General features: G+C 53.5%; 1 protein-coding gene across 1 annotated transcript; it reads right to left on the bottom strand.

The window, feature by feature from the left end:
- On the bottom strand, positions 1–25,970 carry LOC131210854 (zinc finger protein chinmo). The gene is made up of 6 exons (XM_058204159.1): positions 25,856–25,970; positions 1,564–1,784; positions 834–1,477; positions 605–749; positions 309–501; positions 1–224 (listed from the first exon to the last, which is right to left on the bottom strand). The coding sequence occupies exons 1-6, from the start codon at positions 25,968–25,970 to the stop codon at positions 1–3; spliced, it is 1,542 nt and encodes a 513-aa protein (XP_058060142.1).
- Between the last annotated feature and the right edge of the window lie 753 nt (positions 25,971–26,723).

The following is a 26,723-nucleotide window of genomic DNA, read 5'->3' as shown; positions in this document are numbered from 1 at the left end:
TTAGCTGTGCAGCTGGCTCGGCAGGAACTGCGTTTGCTGCTTGTGCTCCCGCGCGATATGCCTTCTCACGGTGTTATTGCGGGTGAAGGTTCGACTGCAGTACGGGCATGGCACGCGAATTCCCTGATGCCGCTGGCGGATGTGCGCCCGCAGATTCGTTTCGTAACCGTACTGCCGATCGCACAGTGGGCACTGCAGCTTTTTGCCTGGAACGTAAGCAAACACTGGAATCAGTGAAATCCACAGATCAATATCTACGGCGCCTCGGGACTACGACGCTTGCGAGCGTTTCGGTGCGATCGACTAACCGTCCGCCGTGGTGACACTGTCCCGCGGTGCACTCAGTACGCCCATCATCTCGGCCGACGGTATCGAAGCCTCTAGGCCACCTTTGACGTGCATGAAGCCGACTGGTGTCGTCGGTGTCGACGGGGCCGACGATCGCAGCGGTGACTGGATGGGCCGCAGTTCCATTTTCACTCGCAAGTCTTCCGCCCGCGCCTATCGGAAGTACGTAGAGTGGTAGAAAACACGGGATCGTAAGTCAGCGTCACGGGATCGTCCGTTCCATGCCTCCAGTCCATGCGTTCCCCCCTTTCCTTACCTCCATTCCTTCCGTGCATTCGTTTTTCACCTTGTCGATCGATCCATTGTGATCGTTCCGATCATCCCGGTCCATCGTGTTCGACGATACCGGTCCGTTGCCATGGCCATGATGGGTTGTGCTGGGGCTGTGATTTTCGTAGCGGCTGCGGAAAAGAAACGGCCGCCGCGCATTAAACGTTAGCCCTGGTTCCCGAAACCACCGCTTCACCGCCGGGAGCGTTACTCACTTGGACTGCTGCGGCGAGTCCCGGTCCGGGTGGATGGTGTCGGCCTCCGTGGGCGTCACCGAGGAACCGCTGCTGGACGGGCGATAGTTTTTGCTGCCACTCACTGGACTGCCGTTGCCGGCGCTCGCTTTCCCGTCCCGCAGCACACTGTCCCGGGTCGCCTCCTGGTGCTCGTAGAACGGACTGCGAAGGGCGCGCTTCCGGCTATCGTAGGACACCGGCTGCAGGTAGGACGGCTGCAAGTATGGTGAAAAGTTGGACGAAGGGGTACTTCCGCCGCCGCCACCACCACCACGTTCTCCTGCGCCGCCCCCACTAGCGCCGTCGCTTCGGTCGCTGCTGCGGCCACCACCACCACCGCTGGACGCGCCCGGACACCGATCCGTCGCACTTCCCGCGCCGTGGTTCGCGCCCGCACCACTGCTTCCACTGCCCACACTGCCCACTATGCTGTCCGTTTCGCGTTTCACCGCCCGATTGATCGACTCTAGCGAGGACGAGAGGCTGTTGCGCTGCTGTCGGCGGATGGCGGGCGATGGCAGATCGTTCGGAGGGTCGTGGAACGATGACGACTGTGGTGGCTGCTGGCTGTTGTTCGCGTTGGCACTCGCAAACCGTCCGTGCTCCGTGGTGAGTCCCTTAACCTACGGCGCAGTGGAGAGTTAGCGAAAGGAGCTGCAGAGTAGAGTGTGCCTTCGGGAACACCCATCGACGGTCGGCACACACTTACCTGCAAGTTCTCGGCCGCCTTCAGAAAGCTCTCGAGTGCCTTCTGGGACACGTGCACCTCGCCCTTGTACATGAACTCGAGCAGGGCGTGCATGTTGTCCGCGGAAGTGGCCTCCAGCATGACGATGATCTGTCCCGGACCGACCGGCGCTCGCTCGAACAAATCGGCAAAGTTTTTCGAGCATGCCGCCAGTATGACTTTGTGCGCTTTGAATACCGTTTCTGCAACGAAAAAGTGGAGTGAAATGTTTAATTTTAGATGGACCGCGTTAAACCAAAAAGGGAATTTCATTGCGATGAGTGTCAAAGGGCAATGTCATAGAATAAGGTTTACAATAATGAAAGTCCGGACGGCTCATTAGTACATCATTTCAAATATCTAAACCCGCTTCGTTTCATGTCACACATCTTCCGGGAACCGTTGTGGGGCCATCGAAAAAAAAACTGCCGCCACCAAGTTGCGCAAGTTGGCCGTTTGGGGTGAAGCAAATCGATTGCAGCTGCAACGCAATCGCCATTGCGATACAAACAGCCTTTTTTTCTACGTTCTTCCCGCGTTCGTCGTGCGGGTTTTATGTCCCGCTCAGAAGCGCTCGCGTAACAACCGAATGACTGACTGACCTATTTTTGGTGCCTAATCTAACGCACACCAGCGTTGACCCGCGAGCAAGCAGGCGCGTGTTGCGATGGCGAGAATTGCGCCCGATGCGCTCCACCCGTACCCGTGCAGCAGCATACACATGTCCGGTGTTGTTGATGTGAGATACCATTATGGGACGGCGTAAGAAATGGCCTCCCAGAATCTCGTCATTCAACATTCGCAGGGGCAGCAGCGCGCGCACGCCCGAGGGCAAGAAAGTGAAACCTGAAACGCCAACTCCTTCCCAGAGAAGGACCAGAACTTCCAACCAACCAACCGGATCGCTATAAATAAGCCAAGCACGAAAGAGACAGAGAGAAAGAGAGACCCTTGTGCGATGTGCGCGGCCCCACATAAACAAAAATCTCCCCGAAAAAAACGAGGCCGAAACGCAACGCGCACTGCGTTGCTTGCCGGATGATGATGATGCGATGCGTGCCTGGGGCCAAAGGTTGCGCGGTGCCCCGTGCTGTGGAGCTCTGTGGCGCAGTTGCGCGTAGAATGCAGTCGATTTCCGACCCAATTTTATGTGCCGTTCCGTGCCTGTTGGAGGTTCCCGAAATTCGGAGGGCAGCACCACCAATCCGAACACCGCCTGGTTCCGTCTCGCTCCCGCGAGACCTTGAAACCTTCGGAGCGCGCGCAGCGATAGAGGGCCTATGACATCATCATCATCATGTGCCCCGGCTATCATCATCATAGGCGGCGGTGCAACGGCGGTGCGGTTGGGGCGGGGAGATTCCTTTGCCCGTGTGTGTTGGTGTTACGCGCGGTTCCGCGGCGGCATCGGAACATAATAAGGCGTGTGCTCTGCCAGAGACCCCCAGCCCCAGCCAGCAGAAGCGCGGACGATAAACACGAACGCGGAACGCCACGACTTATTTGCACAATTTATGGCGCCCCCTCCGAACCAAACGCCAGGCCGGGTGAGGACGGGCCGAAACCGTTGCCGGAAGTGTTCGGTCCGCTGCATATGGTTGACAGATTTCGGTGCGAGAAGGCCGCCTGCGAGATGCGTCACCCTCCGCTGCTGCTGCTGCTGTGGGTTTCAGGTTTTTTGGGACACTTTTTCTCGGCAATATTTTTCTTCCCACAGTCCGGAGTTGGCTGGAGGCGAAATGTGTACCCATTAAGCCTGGCGCCGGCACCGTCCGGTGCTGACGGCGGAGTTCCACGAATCAATCGCAATTGGCATTTGAAACAAAAATCCCCAGGCTGGTGAGCAATTAAAAAACTAACTGACGAAGGCGACCATTTAATAACTCACGGTTTTAGAGTTCAAGAAGTAATTCGTTCCACTACTTTGCACTGCGCGATTGAAAGAGGAGAGTAACATCTAGGAGTACTTGATCCACGTTTTGATAGCATGACGACGCGGCCTTAGTAACCGCCAACCCTGTCGGTTGCGAACAGACAACTTTACAGCCGCTTCAAAACCGAAATCTTTCAAAACATTGATTCGGCTCGCAATCCGACTGTTTGTTGACTCGATGGAAACACTTTCTCGGAATGCATCTCCACTGCATCCTTCCGCCAGCACTCCCCCTCCCGCCGGACGTCAATGTGGGTCAACCCCGAAAAGGCCGACCAATCCGAGGATTCAATACCATTCGACCGTCGACCAGTTCCCGGGTTTTTTCTTTTACTCCGCAGTTTGTGGCGTAAAACTGCCGACGGGGCCTGTTTACATTGTGCGGTTGCCTGCGAATTGATGCAACTTGTTAAACATAAACTTCGCATCGCCTCACGAAAAAGTCTCCCGGCACCCGAAAAACCCCACCACCCCCGAGCGGTTCCGCTGATGCTCGCACTAAAGCGGGCGGGCGGGCCAAGAAGCAAAAAAAACACTGAAGCAGCTGAAACCAACCGCAAGCGCCTGTGACCGCCCTGCACTGGCTACCCTTGCCCCCGCCATCAGCGCATTGCGTCTGTCCCGTGCGGGCACAGCGAACGCGCGAAGTAAAGTGTCTTCCGGCAACTCGGGCACGTTTTCGGTTGGGCCACTCCCGGGCCACGGCAAAGTAGGTCACGCACATGCAACATAAGACGCACGCACGCCTGGTGGTGCGCGCGTCGTATGACCTCCGCTGCGCGTATCAAACGCGATTCTAGGTTGCGTCAGGCCCGGCCACAAATGTCGGGAACGGGCGCGAACGATCGGCCCTCCGTTCGAATGCAACTAACTGCCCGTGAGCGCGAGGCACCCGAAAAACTGTGTCACGACCGGCGAAGCGCGCGCTCTAATGCAATCGAGAAGAGGGCGAGAGAAAAAAAAAACACCTTCCCCAAACCAAACATTAAACATTGAAGAGCGCACGCACACAGGGCCATTTGAGCGATTATGCTTTTTCGGGGGCCGCGCACTTTGTGTACGCGACACCAATGCACCCTCCCTTCGTCGCTGATGGCGCAATGACACGCAGCTCACGCATGCACTCGCTCGGGCTGCATTTTATGCTGCCTGAAGTGGGTCACAGCGGACTGAGAGATCCGGGGTGCAACAACATTTCGAAAAATAGCCTCCATTGGGACATACTTCGGTGGTCATTGTTGCTTTCGCTTAAAGGGGATGTACGGCGCTTTCCTCAGCATGATCGATTGATGGGGCGTGGGGTTTCTTGGAATCGACGGCGCGTCTTAAACTCCGCATGCTGCACGGCTCCGGAACTGGACAGGAAAACAATCAATCCACCGGCAACCCTCATCATCAGCAGCAGCATCATCGCCATCATCGCCACAATCGGAAAATGTTAAGCGAAGCCCAACGCTACTGTTTCTCCTTCAAGGTCATCCCCGAGGTGCCCCGAGCTGCCGGCTTTGGCCCCGGTCCCTTTTTACCTTCGCCTTGGAGTATCCTTCTTTCCGGGGGCCGAGGCTAACGCAAAATTAGGACATCGCTGGTCGCGTCTTCCTCATCGAAGCCGCGCGTAGGGGCAGGTCAGTTTCCTGCTCTCCTCAATTGGAGCCTCCGTTTCCGAGTTTTCCACTCGGCAGCAACGAAACGGCAGTAAACAAAAACAAAAAACAAAAAACAAATTCCCAGAATGACACCCCACCACGGCACAAAAGAAAAACCCTTTTTTTCGCTTCCCCAACACCCGGAGTCATAACTTTTTCGCTCGCCCGCGAATGATTTTATTATTGTTATCACCCGCCGCCGATGGTGTTCGCAGGAAGCCGGCATCTTTGGCCACAGCCTAAATATGCCGCCGTCTTTTCTTCGCGCCGTACCTTCGCTCCGATTGACACCTTTTCGGTGTGCGGGACCGAGAAAAATGGGAAATTCCGGAAAAGCACCCGGTGCGGGCGACCTTTGACCGGCCCGGCCGGCCGGCCGGCCACCCCATAACTGACCACGGAGAATCCCCGTCGCTGTGTATGTGTGCGATAATGTGTGTTAAGCCATCTCGGGTCATGATTTTCCTCATTAATTTCATTCATCCGACGCGCCCCACCAAACTCGGGGCGACTTCGGGAAAACCCTAGACCCGGAGGAGAGAGTGTAAGGAATTATTTGATTAATTTACTAACACCCAACGCATCCGACGGAAGGAGAGAGATCTCTCTTTCTCTCTCTCGTATGCCGTGTGCCGGCCGAGTCTTTTGGCAAAACTTTTCCACTCCGTTCACGGTGTCAGTGGGTCGTGCGTCGAAGATGATGAATGAAAAAAGTAAAATAAAGAGATGAAAGCGAAAGGACGAGGCCAGCACAAATAAACATAATGTTCCCACACATACAACCACCCACCCACCCGGATGCTCATCGTGGCCCGGTTTTATGGCGCGCAGCCCCCATTTATGCGGCCCTTCATTATAGAGAGAGAGAGAGACCGAGGGGCGGGAAGTAAATTATAAGAAACGGAAACGGATCCCGCGCTCGCCAGACACCGAATCCCGTTGGTGGTGGCGGCGTCGCCCAGGGGGTGGCGAAGGGCGCGGCGAAGGATGAGTTCAGCTTTTACGACACCGCCGTGCCCTCTGTCGACTTACTTTTTATCGGAGACTCCGATCCCTTCTCCGAGAGACCCCCGCGCGAATCGAGCGAAAGAAAGAAAAGAAAGTGAAACGGAAATAAGATGGATATGATCCTGCCATCGTCACATTTGGGTGGCTCCGGCGGCTCGCAGCCACTCACTCTCCGGCGAACTCCGGCTCCGGCTCCGCTCTCTGGGCGGCCCACCTCGGTTGGTGATTTTATTTTATTATGCTCAACAAGCTTTATGGCTCCTTCTCGGCTGACGCCGGCGGCCGTGTATGTATCTGTGTGTGTGTCTAGGTTTTTTTTGTGTTCTCCCGCCCTCGGTCACCTCCTTCGCGACGCCCCTCGGTCCTTCCGCGGCTCCAAATCCGCCAGCTCCAGACGTACGGTAGACGACATTTACGATGGCGAAAAAGGACCTTTCCTTCCCGGAAGTACGGCAGCGACCGCGCCGTCGAGTGTGGAAGAAGACAAAAAAAGCGTGCCACCCTCGCGGAAAGGTTGCGTCATTGTTTGGAAACCATTGGGCCACCCTTTCTCGGCCACCCACCTCAAGGTCACGCGCCACCCTCCGCGCGACGGGATTTATGAGTTTTGTTTTCACTCTCATTACAACAGCCGGGCGGCGCGGGCCAGGATTCGTCAGAAACTCCATCCGAACACTGGATTTTCTTTGCCTTTGTGTATGTGTGTGTTAGGGTGGTGGGTTTTCCCAGCACCCATAGGAATTTCCCTTTTAAAGCCAAATTTAAAAATCATTTTCAATGAGAGGACCTTCTTAAAGAGGTGCTTCGTGGTGCCGTTCACTAGGAATCAACAACTAGTTTAGATGATTTAGGTTTACGACCAGTTCTGCAAGTCCTAACAGCAGCATAAGCTTCGGATACGAATGCTTAAGGAAGCGATAGCAACATAAACTAATCCCCCGGTGGTTCATCCTGTCCACGACAATGGCACACGGAATTTCATTTCTTTCCGCCATTTTGCGGGGTGCAAGTTTTTATTCCTCCATTTTTAGGGCTTATTTTTTGTCGACCATCGACCAAATAGAATTTAACCACCGGACCTGGTTGGTGGCCGAACTGGGTAGTCAAAATATGGCGACCACCATCGCTGTTCGTTCGCTGATTGACCAAATTGATTGACGTATGCTTCAAATCGCAGACCCGAGCGCCCAGTCGCGGCCAGTAGTGGCTAACGAAACGTGAAGAATCGCCCCACCGCGACCACCGGAAAACAGGCCGTCACCAGCGTCCAGGGCCGCAAATCTCTCGGCCCATTTTTTATCCCTTCTTCCGCTTCCGACCTGTTTCCGGCCTCGCCCGCCGTTTGTTTTTTTAAACTTAGAAGTGGAAGGATCATCGATCAGTAGTAGTGGCGTAGTCGGCCGGCCGGTTCAGGCGGTCCGGTTTTGACGGCCACTCTCTGCAAACGGCGCCATTCGGCGCCGTGCCACGGCGGGACCCACCTACAATGATAAATATTTCACAAAATATCATACGGCTTCTGTGTTCCGAGGGCTGGCTTGACTGGCCAACGGAAAACCAATTGCCGATCGCATTCGCTACCGGGAAGCGACCCACCGTCGAGCATTGGTCGCACGGCTACCCTTTTCCAGCGAATTTTCATGCACCGCTGGGCTCGCTGCTGGGACGTGTTCCTCAAAATCGTATTTCGCCAACCCGCGACCGGGTGGAAGTCTGGCATGCTGGCGCGGAAGCGGAAGTCTAGCGCTCGCGAGCGTACCCCACGCGACCGGTTGGTTCCGGTTGAGCTCGAGCTCGTGAACTGTGTGAGCCGTGCCCGAACAATGCTGCACAGTCCTGAACACGGTGCCGGCCACCCCAAAGACCCAATCGTTAGCGGCAGGACAATCGTTGGCAGCAGGACTCCCGCGTTCGCTGTCGTTTGGTAACGGGGCATTGGTTTTTTTTTCTTTTTCGGGGGATTTTGTCCACCGAAGGGGTTCGATTCCTGGCCGAGACAGACCGATCGCGACAATACTGGCCCTCGGTTGGTCTCGTTCGCTCTTTCTGTCGTGCGTCCCGGGGAACTTCAGGTACGGCCGCGGCCTGGCTAAAAGTTAAAAGAATGCCACAAAAAAACGTCAGTTCACTACGCAAAATGTCGCCAGCTCCGTCGTTTGAAAGGGCGCAGATAGCAAAAAAAAAAACAGCCACCCAACGGACCTGCTGGGTGGGTCTCCACCCGCGGCGGAAACCGGATGGGCTGGCAGGCAACCCATTCGTGGCCATGTTTGCGGAGCTGATGGATGGATAAGCAGGCAAATCATGGAACCAAACACAAAAGCACTCCCTAGGCTACGACTTAATTAGCCAAACGCGATGATGGCGCAATGAAGCAACTGTACCCCGTCCGTTTCGGGGAGCGGTTTGCTGGTGGCTATCGTCCTCCCGAGGGACAGCATCCTCTGGTTCGCTCTGGATTTATCTGTTCGCTGGCACATCTTTCCGAACAACAGGACAACAAGCGATGCATGAGAAAACTGAAAAAGGCACACAAGATTATTGAGCAACATCGAACGATAATCCACTTAAAAGGCGCACAAACTCTTGGTATAGGAAACTTGAAGCCATCAGTAAAGAACATTTAACCTAAATCTAAATAAGCGTTCGATATACTGAACAGTTGATGCCATTTTGTTTCAAAATGCCCAAAAAAAGGAAAAATGGTAACTCCAAAACGCTCGCGAAAATAAAATAAAAACCTCTAAATCGAAACAGAAATCCCGTCAAATCGACTAATAGCGGAACGGCTTCCGACGACACTGGTCCCCCATCGTCTGCGTAAACTAATGAAACGATATTGATCTTCTATTACCCAAACCCCCCAAAAGAGCCATTCAAACCAGGCACACGGGCGGCAAGAGCGTTGATTAATTTCCTTCACCGGCGGGCCACTATTTGTTCGGATTGATGGAACAGGGCACTATAGCTGGACAATCCTTCATAATCGCTGGAACGAGCGCGGCGCAAACACCCGACATCCCGATACAGCCCGCTGTACATACACAGACGGACATGAATCCGACTTCCTCTTCCGACGCTGGCCGTGTGACAAATCCTCGGAACATTAGCACGTCGTCGCCGTCGTCGTTAGTGTCGGCCAATCAAACGCAATCGCATCGCACAATAATGCACGACCTGCGGACACTTTTTGCTGCTGCCGGTGCTCGATGACGGACACCATAACGAGAGCAAACACGGGCGAACACAGGACACATGCCAAATCATTCGAGCGAAAATTGAAATTCAAATCAGCATCCATCATCATCCGTACCGGTGGTCAGTTGGCGCAAGAAAGTGAAAGCATTCCTCCGCACAAAGGCCGCCCTCATAACTGGCCGGTGGCCAATCTTGGTTCCCCCCATACACACGGTTCCCGCTCGGACGTGACTAAATTGAACATCCTCTGAGCTGCTTCCGGTGGACGCGGTCCTTCTTTTAAATCAATTTCCATGGGGCGGTCACATCCCCGCGACGGAGAACGGAACTATCACTCGCGCCAGGTCTGCCAATGCCATTATGCGGCCGACGATGCCTGGTGCTCCTGGTGGCGCGGTCCTGGCATCCGGCAGTCCGAACTTGCCCATCTCCAGCGCGCTGCTGAAGTTTCGATTGAAAGTGCTTTTAAATCAATATTCATTAAACATCTCGGCCGGGCCGACCGGTCAGTCTTCCATTACGGAGTGTCATTTGCCCATTCGGTTCGGGGGTGGCTGTTTGAAGTTTGTCTCGGAAACCGGATGCAAAAAACATATAAATTCTAATCCCAGAGCCGGGGGAAAACACTTCCGGTCTCACTGGGCACTGCACGGAAACGCACTCCTGCACGTTGAGCCAATGAGTGGTCCTTAGTGGCTGGAGCCATTCGGGCAAGAAAATCCATCCCCCAAAACTGGCCGGCAAGAAGAGTTGCACAAGTCGATTTCGAATGCAAAAATGAAATGCGATAAAAAAGAGGGGTTTTCGAAAGGGCCCCTCGGCGTCACAGCACGTCCTCCACGTTAGGAATCGAAGTGAGAAACGCAAAAATCGAACGTCCAGTGTTGGTGTCCGGCACCGGAATAGGCAGGCCGTTGGCTGCTGGTCAAATGAATGACAGATAGCGGCAATACACATGAAATTAGCATTTTACAAATAGTCATCAATTTCAATTTGCTCACTTCTCGGCTTCCCGGCGTGCGAATGCAAAAGGGACATGCGAGCAAGGACACGTCCGTTCTGCCACAAAAACGGCCATCATGCAACTACGCGGGGAATGGCGCACCGCGTCCATTACCTCGATGGGCGTCCCAATATTGGCCATTTTCAATAATGTCACCCCAGGTTGATGTATGACGTTTTCGAAGACACGTAAGAGCATTCATTTAGCTGATGACGGTAGCCCCGACACAGGCCGGTTTCGATTGCAAAGTCGAGTAATGCGTCACTCGGAACACGGAAAGACCCGCCTCGAAAGGAAAGTGAAACCAAATCAAGCAAAGTGTGCACCGCAGTCAGGCGATCGATCCGCCGGAGACAACGTTCCGCGTGCGAACACGGGAAGCATGATGGAGGAATCCGAAATCAAATCAAGCGCATCGCAGTCGCAGAAGGCAGCAGGCAGTTGGTGCAGTTGAAAAAACACACGCCCCCCACGGCCGCGGTGTTCCGATGTTCCGGCACTGATGCATGACTGTCCTGAAGCAGCAGTCTCGGAAGGGATGAACCTCCTTTCCTATTCAATCCTTTCCATACGCCGTACGTCGTAGCATTTCCCACTCTCGCAGCCACCGTTCACGCATTTTTCCATAACGAAAGGAGCGCTCGTAGCAACGCGGCTAGCGAACCAGGATTCCCTCCAGCATCGATTCATGACGATGGGGCCAATAATACGAAGAGAGAGAGCAGGGGAAAAATGGGACCTTAAAAAAGGATAACAATAGCTGATAGCAACACAGACACGCGTGTATTGGAATGGAGTGCGTTCCCGGTTCGTCCGAACGCGACAGCGAGAGATACGGGCGGGCAAATAAATTCGGAATACATACATTTCCATGAAAATGGAAAATGAATATAAATCGAAATAAATATCAAGCGAACGCCAGACGGAGGCGCCGCCGCCGCCGCCGGCAAACTGGCGGCCGGAACTGAGCCGAAATCGAACAGATAGCTCCACATGGCATGGCCACGGGCACGCATCCGTGCGCGCCAGGGAAACAAAGCATAGTGGCCCGCCCATTGAATCGGTAGGTTGAGATATGATTTTTTCGCTCCGCCGTCGGCACTCGAAGCCGATCGACGGCATCCCATGCCTGACGGGCCATGGGATGGCCCTTCACGATCTGCATAGGTGGCGGCGAACCATCCATCCCAGCCATCTTTTGCACGGAAAAAATTGAGCCCATCCTGTGTTCCCTTTTTCCGTCGGTTCCCGTCACCGGCCGGGCGAAGTAATAACGCGCGGACGGTGCGTGCAAATCAGATCTCGGTGCGGTGCTGAATCAATGCGGTCGCTGCTAAAACGAAACGTAAAAAAGGGAAAATCAAACAGAAACCCAAGGCTCGGGGCCATGTACCGATACCGGGCGCGTCCGACGCTCCGCGTTCGATGCATTATCTTGTCAAAATTGGGGCCGAGAAGCGGGCAAAAAACCCGATTCCCCCGAAATTGCGGTTCCGGTTTGGCGTGGCCCCCGAGAAGCCGTGGCTGCGCTCATTGGCGGAAACCCTTCACTTTTTTTAATCAATAGCCTCTCGCGGGGACCGCGAGCTGCCGGTCGGCACTCCGGCGTTGTGGACGAAATTGTGGTTAGCAGGAAAAATAGCTTATATTGGAAACCGTGGAAACTCCCGGGACGAAACGGAAAGGATCTCCATTACTCTCGTGCCGCAGCGAGCGTGTATCCAGCAGCCATCCATCACGGAGCCATCCGACAAAAGGACGGCCCGCTTTGTTTACGAAGCAGAAGAAGCACCAGTAGCAAAGTCCTCACTCACGAAATTGGGCAGCTTTAAAGCGAGGCGGGCGTCATCAGATATGCATCCCATTAAAGCCGTATTAAAGCGGTCGGGAGCCACGGAACCAATAACGCGCGCCCGCCCCGAACAGCCCAGATGTTGTTGTGTCATTATCAAACCATCGTCTGTTCTGCCTTTTAATATTCCCACGAACCACACATACCCCGAGGGCCAAAAAAGGTTGTAAGGATGTTGGTAGCCGACTCCTTTGAAGAATCCAATGCCTTCGGGGTCAAACCGGCGAAGGTGTACGTGTATGTGTTCCGGCAGTTCATTGATTTCACGCCTCAAGATAACCATCATCAATAGGAGGGTGGCGACCTGGGGTTTCAGGAGTCCCCGCGGATGACCCCCCGATACACTGGAAGCCCCAGCTTGAGCCATTTTCACAACGTTTTGTTTGGGTTTCCGGAAGATGCTCGACATAGCGACCGGCAGCCGAATACTGGCACACCTTTACACGGGACCGGTTCCGGTGTATCGGAATCGAACCGACCCCAGCAAGAGAGCGAGAGCGAGAGAGAGAGAGCGTAAACAATAACGAATGCTTCGAGGAAGTGGGGTGCCCCCCCCGAAGAACATATGTTTATAAATATCTTCACTTAACGCCAGCGCGCGCCCGAAAGCCATCGATGGAGTCGGAAAGGACTTCCGACGGACGGAGAGCCAACCGACGCTTCATTGTTGGTGGGAAGAAAGCGTGGCCAGCACACGACAACAGACACACGTTGCCGTAAAGACGGTTTTACGCAAAGCGCGTGCCGTACTCGACGCCGCCGCCGAGAGTGCCGAAATGTATCGTTTTATTCACATTTTATGTTTTCTTTATTTGTGCGCCGCCCCGACCCCGGCCCCCGACGAAGACGACAGGATATCGGATTTTGCTTCGGGAGGCCGACCCACAAACGGGCGATAAAAGTCGAGCCGAAGAAGGCCCCCGAAAAAGGAACGCAGCCAGGCAGCCAGACGGCGGCGCGGCACATTAGGACGTGAAAAAGGGAGAAAATGCCGCGCGCGGTGGATTTCCTTTCCGAGGGCGAGAAATTCCGGCCGCTCCTTACCCCACACATACACCGACACAAACTTTTCGCGCTTCCATCCACGGTCCCGGGCCCACGGTGCTCGGGCTACGTAATACATGCGCCCGCGCTCCCGGGCAGACGGTTCCCTCCGGGTCGGGACGGTCTTCCGGGGCCCGCTTTTTATTACCGTCTTGAGCAGGTCCGGGAAGTTGAAGAATTTTTATGCGTGTTTGTTTGGAATAATGAAGACGGCTTTATTGAATCGCCGTTGTCGCGTTGGTGATGGTGTGGTGTCGTCTTATCCCTGTCGCCGGTTGCCGGCAACATTCCGATACCACCACCACGCACCCGGCAGGACGCGGAAAGGTTCACATGTTACGTGAAAGTACGTGCGTGTGTCGACGAGGGAGACGGGAGCCACACGTCGTTGACGACCCCAATCGGAACGGCCGGAGTGGAAATGGACGGCCATTCTCTCGGCGGTCGTATAAAGTTATCCCCGCGCGGCGCCGAAGAAAGTTGTGACGGAATTTCATAGTCGGTGACTGCGGCACCGACGACGACAAGTGGTTGAGGAACTCAGGAAGTGCGTCATGGATTGAGCGCCACGCCGCCGTGGTGGTGGTGGTGAATGAATATGAACGATAATTCACTCGTCAACACGATCCGATAAGGATGGCTCCCTGCCACCTTATGGTTAATCCCATAACAATCAATAATCGATCAATGGGGGCACCGGTCCGGGTCAGTCATCAATAATGCCGCCATTTCCGGTGGGTGTGTGCGTGTTTTTCGGGAGCAACAAGTACACAGCGTTAAAGGGTGACCCAACCTTGATCATTAGATAAGGGACGGCAGCACAGACCATTGCCTTGCTTTGCGATTCAATTGGCTTAAAACTAACTCGCAGTAAAGAATCCTTCAACCGCTTGCGTTAGAATGCCTTCGCAACTTGTCCTAGAACTAAGAAGTCTAAGAAGACTTAGGTCATGGCATCGCTGTACAGAACGTACAGCTCGCTGTAGCAGCGAGTTCTACGGGATCCAATACCAATCTGAGCATCTTCCTCTCCAGATCTTCTCAAAAAGAGATGTGAGCGAAACAGTTCCTTTAGACTGTATTATGACCTATTGGCTACTAGCATCCTAAAGCCAATCTCCTCGGCAAGCTTGGCTTGCATCAATCTGGTAATAGAAAAGTTCCATCCCATGGAAGTAATTATAAAATGGACCTGAATGATGAGCTGTGATAAAGTGAATAGGTGCCGAAGAGAAAGTTTAACGGGAAATTGGCGAATGGCGACACTAGTTTGTAGTCCGACACTATCGCTTAAGCGCACTGTCCAATTTAATCTCACCAACTGTGATGCGTAGTTTCGCAGGGCCGATTCTTACCTAAAATGAGAAAGAGAATAAGAAAAAAAACGTCTTTTAGTATAATGCCAACGCACAGTAGCACAAAACACAGGAAACCCGGCACGGCGAACACTTTACCGTTGTTTAATTAAAGCGAACGCGTTGCCCCGGAATAAATCTCTAATCAACCGGCGACCAAGCCAGCAGCAGGAAAACCCGTCGACTAGGATTTCCTTTCGTGTTCCCGCCTCACTCATTAACAGCCAGCCACTTCCCCATCAGCAACGGGCTGGCCACCGAAAGAATTGTCTACTTCAAAATGTCCTTGCGCAGCAACGAAAGGGACGAGAGAGAGAGAGAAAAAAAACAGCAAATCCCAAACTTGTGACCAATCAATGTGCGCAAATGTTTGGAGCATAGCGGGCAACGAAGGATCAACGACGGTCGCCCCGGACCCGGACACTGCGTATCACTGTCAATTGGAAAGTCAAACATCGTCCGCGAAGGTATTGTCGGGGATTCGATTCCATCATCCGAACCCTCCGCGTCCCGGCCCACCGCTGCCCGGCCGGCGGAGACACACGACGTTCATTTAGCGAGCGCTTCGAGCGGAATCCTGCCGCTCCCTGCTGAAACAGGCAGGACACAATACACACTCGCGTGGAACGAAAGGCCATACCGCTGTGGGGATTGGAATCGATTCCTTCGCCAGGAAGCCCGCGGAACTGCGTCCTCGCGCGTATCCTTCCTGGATGATGCTGGTTGCGCCGCGCCGTGCCGCCCGCGGGATCCTTTGTCCAAAATATCAATTCCAACCCGGCACACACACCCCTGGCCAATTTTGGGCTCAGGCATTTTTTTGCCCCTTCGAAAAGACTCGTCCTTCGGCATCGATCGATCGGTAGCGCAAATTTTTAAAAACCCCCGCCCAATCGGGTTGCGGGGCGGACGATGTTTTGATGGACGCCGCATCCGAAAAGCACATCCGTCGCGGGAACGCGGGAACACGGCAGTAGTCGCCTCCATAATTTTCGGCGTAAGGGAGGTTTTTTGCAACCTCCTCCCGAACGGACAAGTAAAAAACGACCGACACAAAATTCGATTCCACCGTACGGAGGAACACGCAAACCGATTCGCTCCGGAGGCTGGGGGTTGGCTGGAAGGGATCGTTTGACACATACGCGCAGCGGAAGCGCTGGAAGGAAGACGGACTCTTACCGGGCGCGTCCAGCGCGTGCGGCCGACGATGAAGGCAAGCGAAAAAAAACGTCCAAAACATGAAGAATTTGCTCCGCAGAATTTATCTTTTTTTTTCGCTGTGCGAGAAACGGGAGGTGACCATGCCGATGACCAGGCGCCTCTCTCGTGTGTCGTAAGTTGCCATTGGTTGTGTTTTTTGTTTGCGCCTCCATCGCCATCGCTCATCGTGTGCTGGAGTTTGGTGGTGCGTTTGGTTAGAGGCGAAGGATCTCATTTCACGATTTAACCATAGGCCACCACCGCCGTCGCCGGACTGGCCAAGAGGACCAAGTGCGGCCTCCACTAACGACCTGCGGCTGGCAGTGAGCAGCCTCTGGCCGTGCGCAGCACGGCGGCGGCGTTATCAGGATTTCATTTTCCAAACATTGGCACAGCCAGTCAAACCCGGGAGCCGATGCGGACAGTCCAACAGCCCCCTGTGTGCGAGTGGTGGCCGGAATTTTCCCATTTTTTGCTGTGGCGCCGTTTCATTTATTTATTTTTCACTCATCTGCCCTTCAAGGGACGCAAAAAAAGGACAAACACTTTCATCGTACTGAGGCCAGCACTGCCAGCGTCCTGATGATGAACCTGCCTCCAAGTTTGTCTTCAACGCAAAAACCGGAAGGAGCCTCGGAGTGACAGAGGAAGAGAGCAAAAAATAAATAAATCTCATTCACCACACGCACCGAAACAGCAGCAGCAGCAATGGCAACGCAAAAAAACCAATAGAAATGAAGAAGCCACGCGAAGCAAGATAAGGCTCTCCGCAAACACCAATCTAAACAACGCAAACTCGGTTCGGCGGGCGCCCTAGACTCAGGAGAGGCAGCCGAAGAAGCAGCCCCCGAGGATGGCGGTGGGCCCCAAATCACAAACGTTGTCGAATCGGGTGGAACCGAAAAACACATTCCGCTGGAAATGAGGTACATCCTTTCCCATTCCCGGCGATGGAGCTTATCGTTCTCGCTCGTCGGCCTAAATTGCAACATTCTGCCAAAGACAGTCGCACGGACAGACGGGAGCGTACGGGGAGGATCCTCTTGTAGTCGGTGTTGCCCCGTCAGGGAAAGTAGTTTCAAAACATCCTTTTTGCCATCCTCCGCCACGTCTCGACGTCTCACGCAGGCCGCCACCTCTCACCGCGGCGCGATTTCTTCCGAATGACAGGGCGGAACTCTGCGCAAAAGTTGTACGGCTTGACGATTTGAGGCATTGCTCTCCGTGCGGGCGCCAGTGGCAATGCAGAGGTCTGCAGGTGGGGCTGCAGATAGAACCGGCAGAACACGTGAGTGAACTCATCCAATCGAGTGCCCAGTGCCTCGCCTACGGTACGGTGTCGTGATTATCGGCGAACGGAAAAAAGGGGCGCAATCGATCGGTTGCGAGGGGCATAGTTTTCAGCGCGAAGGATGGAGTTTGGACTGAAGGGCCCCCAAAAGGATTAATTCCCTCTTTCCAGCTCGCCGGAGACGGATGCTGGATGATGCTGCGTGAGCTGCGGCCGTTCAATGTGCCCACCATACTCCCGCCGGGGAGCCGTCAGTTCGATCCGTTGATGTCTAATTTATCGGCTCAAGAGGTTTCGACTTTCGTAGAACTAAAAAGAAGGTAAATTCATTAGAAAAATATTTCCCATCCTTGTTCCAACGAATCTTCACGAACAATCACTTTATGGTGCCTTTTTGTGATATGAGTAGCTCATAGTAGATCTAAACCTTCCGATCCCACCAAAAACAGAGCATAGCGATTTGGACGTGCTTCATTCTGTAGTGAAAAGAAGTGAGCAAAAATCAACCACTACACATTGGCTTTGGAGCGCTGGCGCACATGGCAAGGGATTCAATTACGTGGCCGTGTGGCCGGTGTTTACGTTTAATTTTAAAAATCACCCCAACAGCCCATAATGCAGTCGGGCACTTATCGCCACCCGGTTTTCGTTGTCATCAGACAGTTTGTCATCGCGCTGCCGCCTGTTGTCCTGCCGAAGAGATGGTGGGCAAAAGACGAACCGCACTTTCTCATCACCGTTTCGTTATTTCATTAACCCGTTCTTCTGTTGGTTCCCCCATTCATTATTCATATGGCGCTGCGTGGGGTGGAAAATCGCGCCGAACGCAACGTGGAATGCGCACATCGCCGGCAAGAAAGCGAACGGAAAGGAGAGTGGCTCCACCCGAGAAGCTCAGCTGTGCGCGCCGGAGCAGCTGGGAGTGGCCGGGAGCTCATCAAACAAAATGTAAAGTTTGTCCAGCAACACCGGGACACCACTACTGCACTACATACCGTGCCGTGCCGTGCCGTGTGTCCCGCCCGGGATGACGCCCGGGAAACTGTGGCGCTTACCCGGGTGAGGGAAAAACTTAACTAATTTATTTCCTGCGCCGTGCGGCGGGAGCCCCCGCGGGGAAGGCCGGAAAGGAAACGCCCCGGAACGAAATGAAACATTCCCCTGGTCCGCGGATGCCGAATGCGGCAGAGGAGGGAAAGCAAAAGGCGCACGAGTGGCTTTTCCGTTTCACAGCCAGCGAAAATTGAACCACGAACCCGGGACCCGGGCGGTCCGGGAAGAAAGCGTGACGGGCGCGCTTTTCCACCTCATTTCCCGGCCGGCCGCCGAAACCGAAAAGCCACGGGATTTCCCGGCGCGCACGGTGGCGCCCATAACCGTTTCCGTGCGTGCGTTTGAAGTCTGATGAAGTCTAAAATAGGATGGGAAACTTTCGGTGGCGACGACGGTGGCTCGATCCATCCCGGGCGCTGGGACGAAGCCTTCAATCAGGGAAGCGAGAGCCGAAGAAGATGAAGAACCAACCGACAGAACCAACCGGAAAAAAAAACAGACCGACCGACCCAAAACACTTGTTTTCACCGCCCGCCCGCGATCCGTCGATTTCTAGTTCCGGGCCTGCGGGACGAGATATTTGCCGAGAGCCTAATCGAAAGTAACTCTCGTCCCACACGCGTCAGATCCACGGAGTACGGGGAACGGGGGACACACATTTAAGGAGGGGAAGAAGACGGTGCGCGGGTGCGCCCGTAGAATCGCCTGACATTTATTGGACAGCCTCCTGCCCGTCGTTCCGGCCGCCAGCCCAGCCTGGTCCGGAAGGCACCGGCGCAAAGTTTATCATTTAGAAAAGTTCCGCCTCCCCCATCTGGTGGGACGGACAGATTCGGGGGGCAAAAAAGTGACGCATGCACGGCGCGGCAGAGTGATGACAACTACACTGCGCCTTTGAGGTCCTTGCGCGCTCCTCGGGCATTCCGGGCACGACTGATGCCGATGGTACCATGGCAGCCCTCTGCTGATGATGATGATTGCCCACCGAGGCACCCGGACGGCGGGACGGCAATGGAGCGACGCGCGGCCACCATTCGGAGGTGAATTTAGAGTAAAAATTAGAAAATTATACCCAACACACGCATACACGAGCGTAGCGCAAAAAGATGGATACCTTCCGGTCCCGCCAGGAACACTCACCCCGCGGGTGCGGTCCCGGGAATGAGGACCGGAAAAACTTGCCAATTCAATTTGGCAAATTAAACCCAGCCGGTATATGTTGGCTGGTGGCCGAGGAAACTTCCCGGCCGGCCCAGCGTTCGCGTTCTACTTCCGGCGTAGCAAATATCGTGTGCGTGCCGCGGCGGTGTATTGATTTTGCAAAGGCCGCGGCGTATTTTGACAAAATTAAACGCAAAACTCACGTTGCCGTGCGGCAGCAACGGAGGGTGCCCGGAACCGGAACTAATGGAAATTGAAAAATACTTCGAACCGGAAAACAAATCGCCTCCGCCAAGCAACTAGGCGCCTCCATCCGGATTCGGCTGATCGGTCGCGCGGCGTGCAACTAAAATTGAAGGATTAAACGTGACCCCTGCATACGCTCTGTACGCTCTCCACGGCGATGGCGGATGAAGCTCGGTTATCGGTGAATGCAATGACTGTTTCCGGTACACCCCATCGATCGCTTGCCGGTCACTCAATTTACTCATCTTCGGACGGAGGCCCGCCCGGTGAGCTGTTCGTTCGAAGGACCCTGTAGCCCTGTTTTTCCTTTCACCGACAACCCGAAAGCAGACTGCGGCTTCAAGGCTCCGGGCCGGTAAATAAGGCACACACTGAAGTATTGTGCCTTGCAGCGAGCGTCCCGGGGAAATGATATTAGATAAATTTCCACATCAAAGCAAATATCACATTGCGCCCGGCCGGCCCTGTAGTTTGACGCACGCAACGGCGGTGGCGACGGCCAACGAGCGGCCATAGTTTCGCTTGTTCGGCTTGTGCCGGTCGATGGCTGCCGAGAGACTCGGTTGCTCGGTATGCTGCGCTGCTCTGCTGGCGGGGCTGCCGGTGCCAGGCGACCCCGGCCCCGAATTGTCAACTTGTTCGAGCGCGGCACCCGTTTGAATATCGTTCGCCTACGCCAACAATCGGCTCCTCTCGGCGGTGGTGGCATCCTTTCGGCCCACAAAATGGGTTTCCTGCGCTCTTCATCGAAACCCGAGGGGAGTCCCTCTTCTCCGGATGGCACATTCCATCTCCAATTCTCCACCGCCCTATCGCGCAAACAAGGACTCTCGGCGCGATGTGAATTTTGCTGACATTTCCATTCGCTTCGTACGGCCCCGGTGACGAGACGGAGGCATCGGGATTGGGGGGAGGGAGCACGCGCGCACACGTTGGCGAGGAAATTGACGTATCCCAGGGAGACCTTCCAAGGACGGCGCGTTCGGCGGAAATGGGCTTCCGCGCCATGTTTTGCTTCTTTGTTTTTCATCCGAAGCGTCCTTCACAATCACGATACGCATCTTGCGACTCGTAAGGTGGCCGTTTTCTCGACCCAACCCCGTAGGTTGCACTGGAACGGACTTTGCTTTGTTTTTCATTAACCCGTCGTCAGATTCCTTCTAAGTTTGGCTCATTGAACTGTAATTGAAGAATCATATCAGAAACTTAACGAATAAATTGGCAACGAAAGAAAACCTTACCCGTACCTTCCAAAACTATCACGAAAAGGACCTCAAGGACTCCCGGCGGCAGGACATTCCTTCTTCCGATACTCTGTCAAGCTCAGTGAGAGTGATGGAATAAGCGACGAACCCTAACGTTGCTTCAGCGAGCCATCGACAAGGATTGAAAAAATGGCCATACGGCCACACACAAAAACACAACACAGCAAGGACGAAAGGATAGTGTTGTAATGTAGCGTCCCCTGCGCCAACGTGGGCCGCGTTAAGTGAAAACGCGTTTCTGTGCGAGAAAATTTCAATATTGCCTCCCATCGCGCGCGGGTGACGCGGGACGACGACACGGACGTGATGAAAACGTGTCACAAAACGGGCCACAAGCCTAGGCCGGGGATGATAGAAAGCACGGCGGGGCTCCGGCTCCGACTCCGGCTCCGGCACCCGAGAGAAATTGTTTGTTGTTGTTCCGCCCTTTCGCTCATCTCGTCGGGCGGAACGTTCGGTCGGCCCGGGTAATCCTTTCCCGTCCTCGTGCGCACCGCAAGCGAGCTGAAAATGGGTGAAGTTGAAGAAAATAATTACGGAGAAGAGTTTGCTCGGTGACTCGGTGGCGATGATGGGGTCCACACAGTCAGCCAGCCAGCCTCAGCCTGCGTCACACGCATCCCTGCGGCCGCCGCGTAATGCGTTACGCGAACTGCGATGATACGCATCGAGATCGACGCAGACGATGCCGCTGCTTCGCTATCAGAGCGCGGCACTACTCCCGGGCCATCCATCCGCCGCACACAGACACACGGGATGTGGGATGGAACGCTGTGCCATTCCTTCATCCGATCACGATGGCGGCCGGGAGGTCCCGCGGAGAGCAACAGCAGGATAATTCACCGCCACCACCATCACCGGCGGGGGAACAACGGCCAATAAGTGCTTGGGCCCCCCTTTTGCGGGGCAGGGCAACATTTTCACACCCCCCCGGGTGGAGCGGGTGGCAAGGGCGAAAAGCGCGGGACGCGGACGAGAAAACTTTCTCGTGTTTCAAAATCGTGTCGGTTTTTATCATTTCCGCTCGCGGCCCTTTGCACTACTGCTCTACTGCGCTGTCCCTTTAGACGACGCCCGCGCGCCATCACAAGCGGCAGGATTCATTATGTACCCCTCCGCTCCAATCGCCCTCCCCTGGCCCGTGTGGCCGGATTTCAAATTTTACGCCAACCCAACACTTGCATCACCATGGGCAGGGGGGCCTGAGCGCGAGATAGGAACGAGATGCGTATCCTCGTCCACCGAGAGCCCTTTTGGGAGGACGGACGGGGCCGCTCGGCGGGTTGTGAGGTGTCCTTTCGGGCGCAAAATAGCCCACGCTCCACCCCACGAGGCTACGCATTATTTTCGGGCTGCGCGAGTTGTGGCGACCGGAGATTGCGCCGGGTGGACGGGGGCTGGCCAGCCGGAGTGGCTTCAGCTGCCGGAGCAGCACTTTTCCGAGGACGCCTTTTGGCATTTAGATAGATCATTAGCCAATGTTTCGGGCTTCACTTTCACTCCTTCGGAGTGGAAATGAATCACCGGAGCGGAAAGTAGTTTGGCGAGCGATCAATAAAGCTACACGACAAGTGAGTGAAACAACAACCAAAAAAGGGCTAAAAATTGTACCAATCAGTTCGCAAACATTCAAAGTTAGGTACGCAAATAGGTAGGTTACTAAAAAGAACTAAAACACTGAAGGAAAAATGTCGTAAAATACTGAAGTGATTATTTTTTTCAGCATTTGCAATAACCAATTTGTCGGAGCTCAATTCCTATCGCATTACAATTAGAGAGAAGATTGATCATTAACAGTTCAATAATTTATTACAATTAGCATTCCAAATGTATTATTAACAAAGTTGTAAGTAACCGAATCCTGCGTTAAAAGCTTTTGTCATATATGAACTTCACTAGCCCAAATGAACAGCTCTAGCTCAAATTTAACTTTGGCAGATACATTGAATACCCTCCCTAGTAAAATATCTGAACTTCTACAATGCAGAAATTGAACCTTACTGAACTAAGGTAATTAATTTATATTTAAAGAAAAACAAGCGTAAAAGTCTCCCTGGTGAACTCAAAGGACTGGCCGGAAAGGATTGTACGGAAAACCGATAAAGAAAAAAGAAAAACAGAAACCTCCGAAAACATGAGGCAGCCCATAAGCGGTCAATGGCCGTGTGAAAATGCAGCTTCAGCTAATTAGCTACCGAGGTGTAAAACATGCTCTCCACGGTTTCACTGTAAATCGTGTGCCCGATTGCAAACGATTGCACGAATCGCCGCTCAAATGGCACCCCGCTTCAAGGACACACAAATATAGGACACCACAGCCAGATGATAAGCTCACGGGGTGCCCTTTCGACAACCATAAAATGATCCACTTAACTAGCGAAACTTGCCGCATTTGCCATTTCACCTCCCGAACCGGAAGAGGAAGCCGCAGCCACAGCTCGCGGATTCCCCGAAATCCAAACAACAAACCATTGCAATAAAACTTATAATAAATTCTGGCCCAAACGAGCGCGGCTCAAACGGCACGGCTATTGCTCTGAAAGTGTGGAGTTTTCCCGAAGAAAAAAAAACTACAAACTCCCAGTGACATTGTGGCAGACAACGCGAGTCCCGCGGATGGGTCCCGTACACCACGCCACAACACACTACCGAGAATTTTCCTCCACGTCCGGCGGCCGACTGGTTGCGTAGGGTGACGGTTAACGCCGCCGACCAAACATTATTAAATTTTAATCCACCGGCTCAATTTTGCTGCCCTAAGCCGGACACGGCGCCGGCCGGACGAACGGACTTGATTCGGGGAGGCGTAAACAAAAATAAGCGCACCACCGGGCACATCAGCGAGTCGCGGATTGGCCGCGAGGATGCTTTGGCCGTTATTTGTTTTTTTTTTCAACTGGCCCAACCATCATCACATCCTGCGTGCTTGCCTGCCAGCCAGCCAGAGTGTCCTTCGGTCGCAAGTTCCACTCAATTTCCCGTGCCACGCGGCGAAGGTGTTGTTGGTTTGTGCGATTCGGCGAGTGGGAAGACGGAACACGGAAACCGGTAATGTAGAGCACGGGGCGAGCGGGCCACGCGGAACAGTGCCCGGGAGTGCCCGGGAGTGCGTTAAAAGCAAAGTACGTAAGACCGGAGCTGGGAGAAAAAAAGAACATCCATCAACTGGACAGTGAAGAAAATTTCTCCCGCAGCGGTGCGTGCCATATGCAGAGCGAGAGCCTTTCCACCACCGGAAACAGGAAACCACCTACCACCGACCGGGGGTGGACCGGGCCCCATCGCTGAACCCGAGCGCCTCGGGTCTCAAACAGCCAGCGCTGCTGTCCATTTTTCGTTCTCTCTGTTTTCGAAGCGACATTTAACGACAACGCAAACAAACGCCTGGCCACAACACATATACACGAGGACGCGTGTGGCAGCGAAAATCAACCATCATCGCCACGCCAACCACACACAACCCACTTCTTTTGTTTCCCATTGTTTTCGGTGGAGTCCGCGTGTGTCGCGAGAAAAATTAATTTCCGCGTTTGTGACACAAACCCCGCCAGCTGTCCACGTGTCCGCCCCACCGCTATCTGCCCGTGACACTACCACGGGAGCAACGCACACCAATTCCCTTTTTTGCAAAGTCTTGTCCAGCCGCAGGAAACGGATCGTGCGGCTCTAAACATTTCCATTTGATCCACCCCAAAACTGGGAGAGCTTGTCCACATAATGGTTGAAGCCGTCAGATTCTGTCCCGCAGCACCAAGTAAATTAATAAAAAAAATGGATAAATGGATTTTCCAAGACATAAGATGAATAAAGTAGAACAATAAAGTTAACAAGTTGAACAAAAACAAAGAAATCAAAATGGTGCACCTGCGAAAGTAACTAAAACAACACGAAATTGAAACGTAAAGGAAGTGTTACAATTGGCAAAACCAAATGGTATTTAAATAAAATAAAACAGACTAAAAACAGAACCAAAGATAGAAAACTCATATCAAATACATAACATGAACACATTAAATCATTTAAACAAACACAACTCGAATCGAAGCGAACTGACGAACAAACAGACAAACGGTAAGAAAATAATAAAATGAACAACGTCATTAATAAAACATGAAAAAAAAACAGAATAAATTGGAAGAATTACTAAATTACCGTCCGAAAACAATCGTAAGGTGTGAACTGGGTTTAAAGTAAAAATTAAATTAGAATTGATGAAAAGCAAGTGTGTTTGCTGTCTGCTGTGTAGGCTCACACCTTTGGTCGGCCATCGGGCGCTGCTCTGTCCCTCAGACACACACGCTCCGGTGCTTCATTGTTTACAATGTGACAACACCGGTCAAAAGGACCCGCCAACAAACGGCGCAAACTGTCCGGTGTTTGGGGTGTCCACGATAAAACCGACGCGCGACGTCGAAAGATATAAAAATCGCGACAACCAACCGCGCAGCCCACAAGGAAAGGGAATCCACTTTCATCCGGCCAAGCACGTGAAAGGTTACGAACATGCTTCAATCATGTGCCGCACAGGCAACGGTGCCGTCGTTGAACCGGAAGCCCCATAACCGGGCCGCACGTGGGACATCGCCACTAGGCGGCCTCCATCCAGGACACCCGATCCGGACATCCTCTAAGCGAAGCGAAAAAAAGGGGTTAAAATAAATCGCGAACCACGCGTCCTCGTCTCATCGATCAGCGGCAGTCCTCACGGCGCGGGCGATCGGGCTCACGGAGCGGAATGAAATTTTAAAATAAATGTCTAATCCTTCGAAAATCCGTTTCACATTTCCTGTCTTTGTCCCTGGGCAGTCCGGGTGATTTTTATTTGCTTCTGACGTTTTTTTTTCGTCGGCACTCGCTTACGCACGTCAGCCTCTCGTCACGTCAGGACGAGGGGTTTGTGATAATTTCCAGTGGCGTACAAAATCGGACTCTGCGTACGAACGACATCTCCGAATCGGAGTGACACTCTCTCGAAGGGTTTTCCCGTACCCGCCCGGGGAAAGAAGGATCGACACTTACCTCCACAGACCAGCGTGACATCGGTGAGTATGGCGGAGTCGAACAGGTTGGAGAAGGCCGCCGCCAGGTTCGACGAGTAGTTGCTCCATTTGAGGCAGTACTGCTGCTGATCCATGTTTGGGGCCGTCGTTGTTCGTTGCTTGCTGGCGATGTAGACACAGGGCGGCTCTTTTGCTGCTGGTACTTTTGAATTTTTCTCTCCTTCTCCGTGACCGCTGCGCACGGAAAATGCTTCCAAACACGAGGCCGAAAGCCGCCGAATAGTTTCCCGATGGCGGGCGATTCCGCTTCTAGTTGGCGATTTCGAATTTGTGGTTTAATTTTTTTGTAACCAATTCCGAACCGGCCAACAACCGTTGTTTGTTTGTTCGTTTATTTTGCTTGGCGGTCGCCACGATGCTTTTTCTCTTCTCCCCGCGCAGCAGACTGGTGGTTGAACTGGCCTCGCAAGGATCTGAAATGTGTGGACACGGTAGAAAATCGGTTACTACGGAGCGTTTTTATTCGAACGTCTGTGACGTGGCCATTTTGTGTGCACGCAACTTCACATAAATCTTTGATTTATCTCCGATCGGGCATCCGGTAGGTCACAGCGGACCCAGCCAGGCCCCGTGGTGGCCACTTGAATTCGAAACGAAAATCCTCATCCCATCATTCCCCAAGTCCTGGAAAAAAGTCTAGCAAAATGTCAATAAATCTCGCCACCGGCGACAACCGGCGAATAGAATTGTGCAAAACGAACGGGAAAAAAGGTCCCCGAATCTAAATTGTGTGCTCTCCTGGCTTACACAGGCACCAGAGGTCGAAGAAAATCCGGTTTCTAGCACCCTGCCCCCGAAAAGATCCATGGAGTGGCCTGAGTCTGTCT

Source organism: Anopheles bellator, chromosome 2 (genome assembly GCF_943735745.2).
Source record: "Anopheles bellator chromosome 2, idAnoBellAS_SP24_06.2, whole genome shotgun sequence".
Classification (NCBI taxonomy): domain Eukaryota; kingdom Metazoa; phylum Arthropoda; class Insecta; order Diptera; family Culicidae; genus Anopheles; species Anopheles bellator.
The sequence above is the reverse complement of the archived record's forward strand: the minus strand, read 5'-3'. Positions and strand labels throughout refer to the sequence as shown.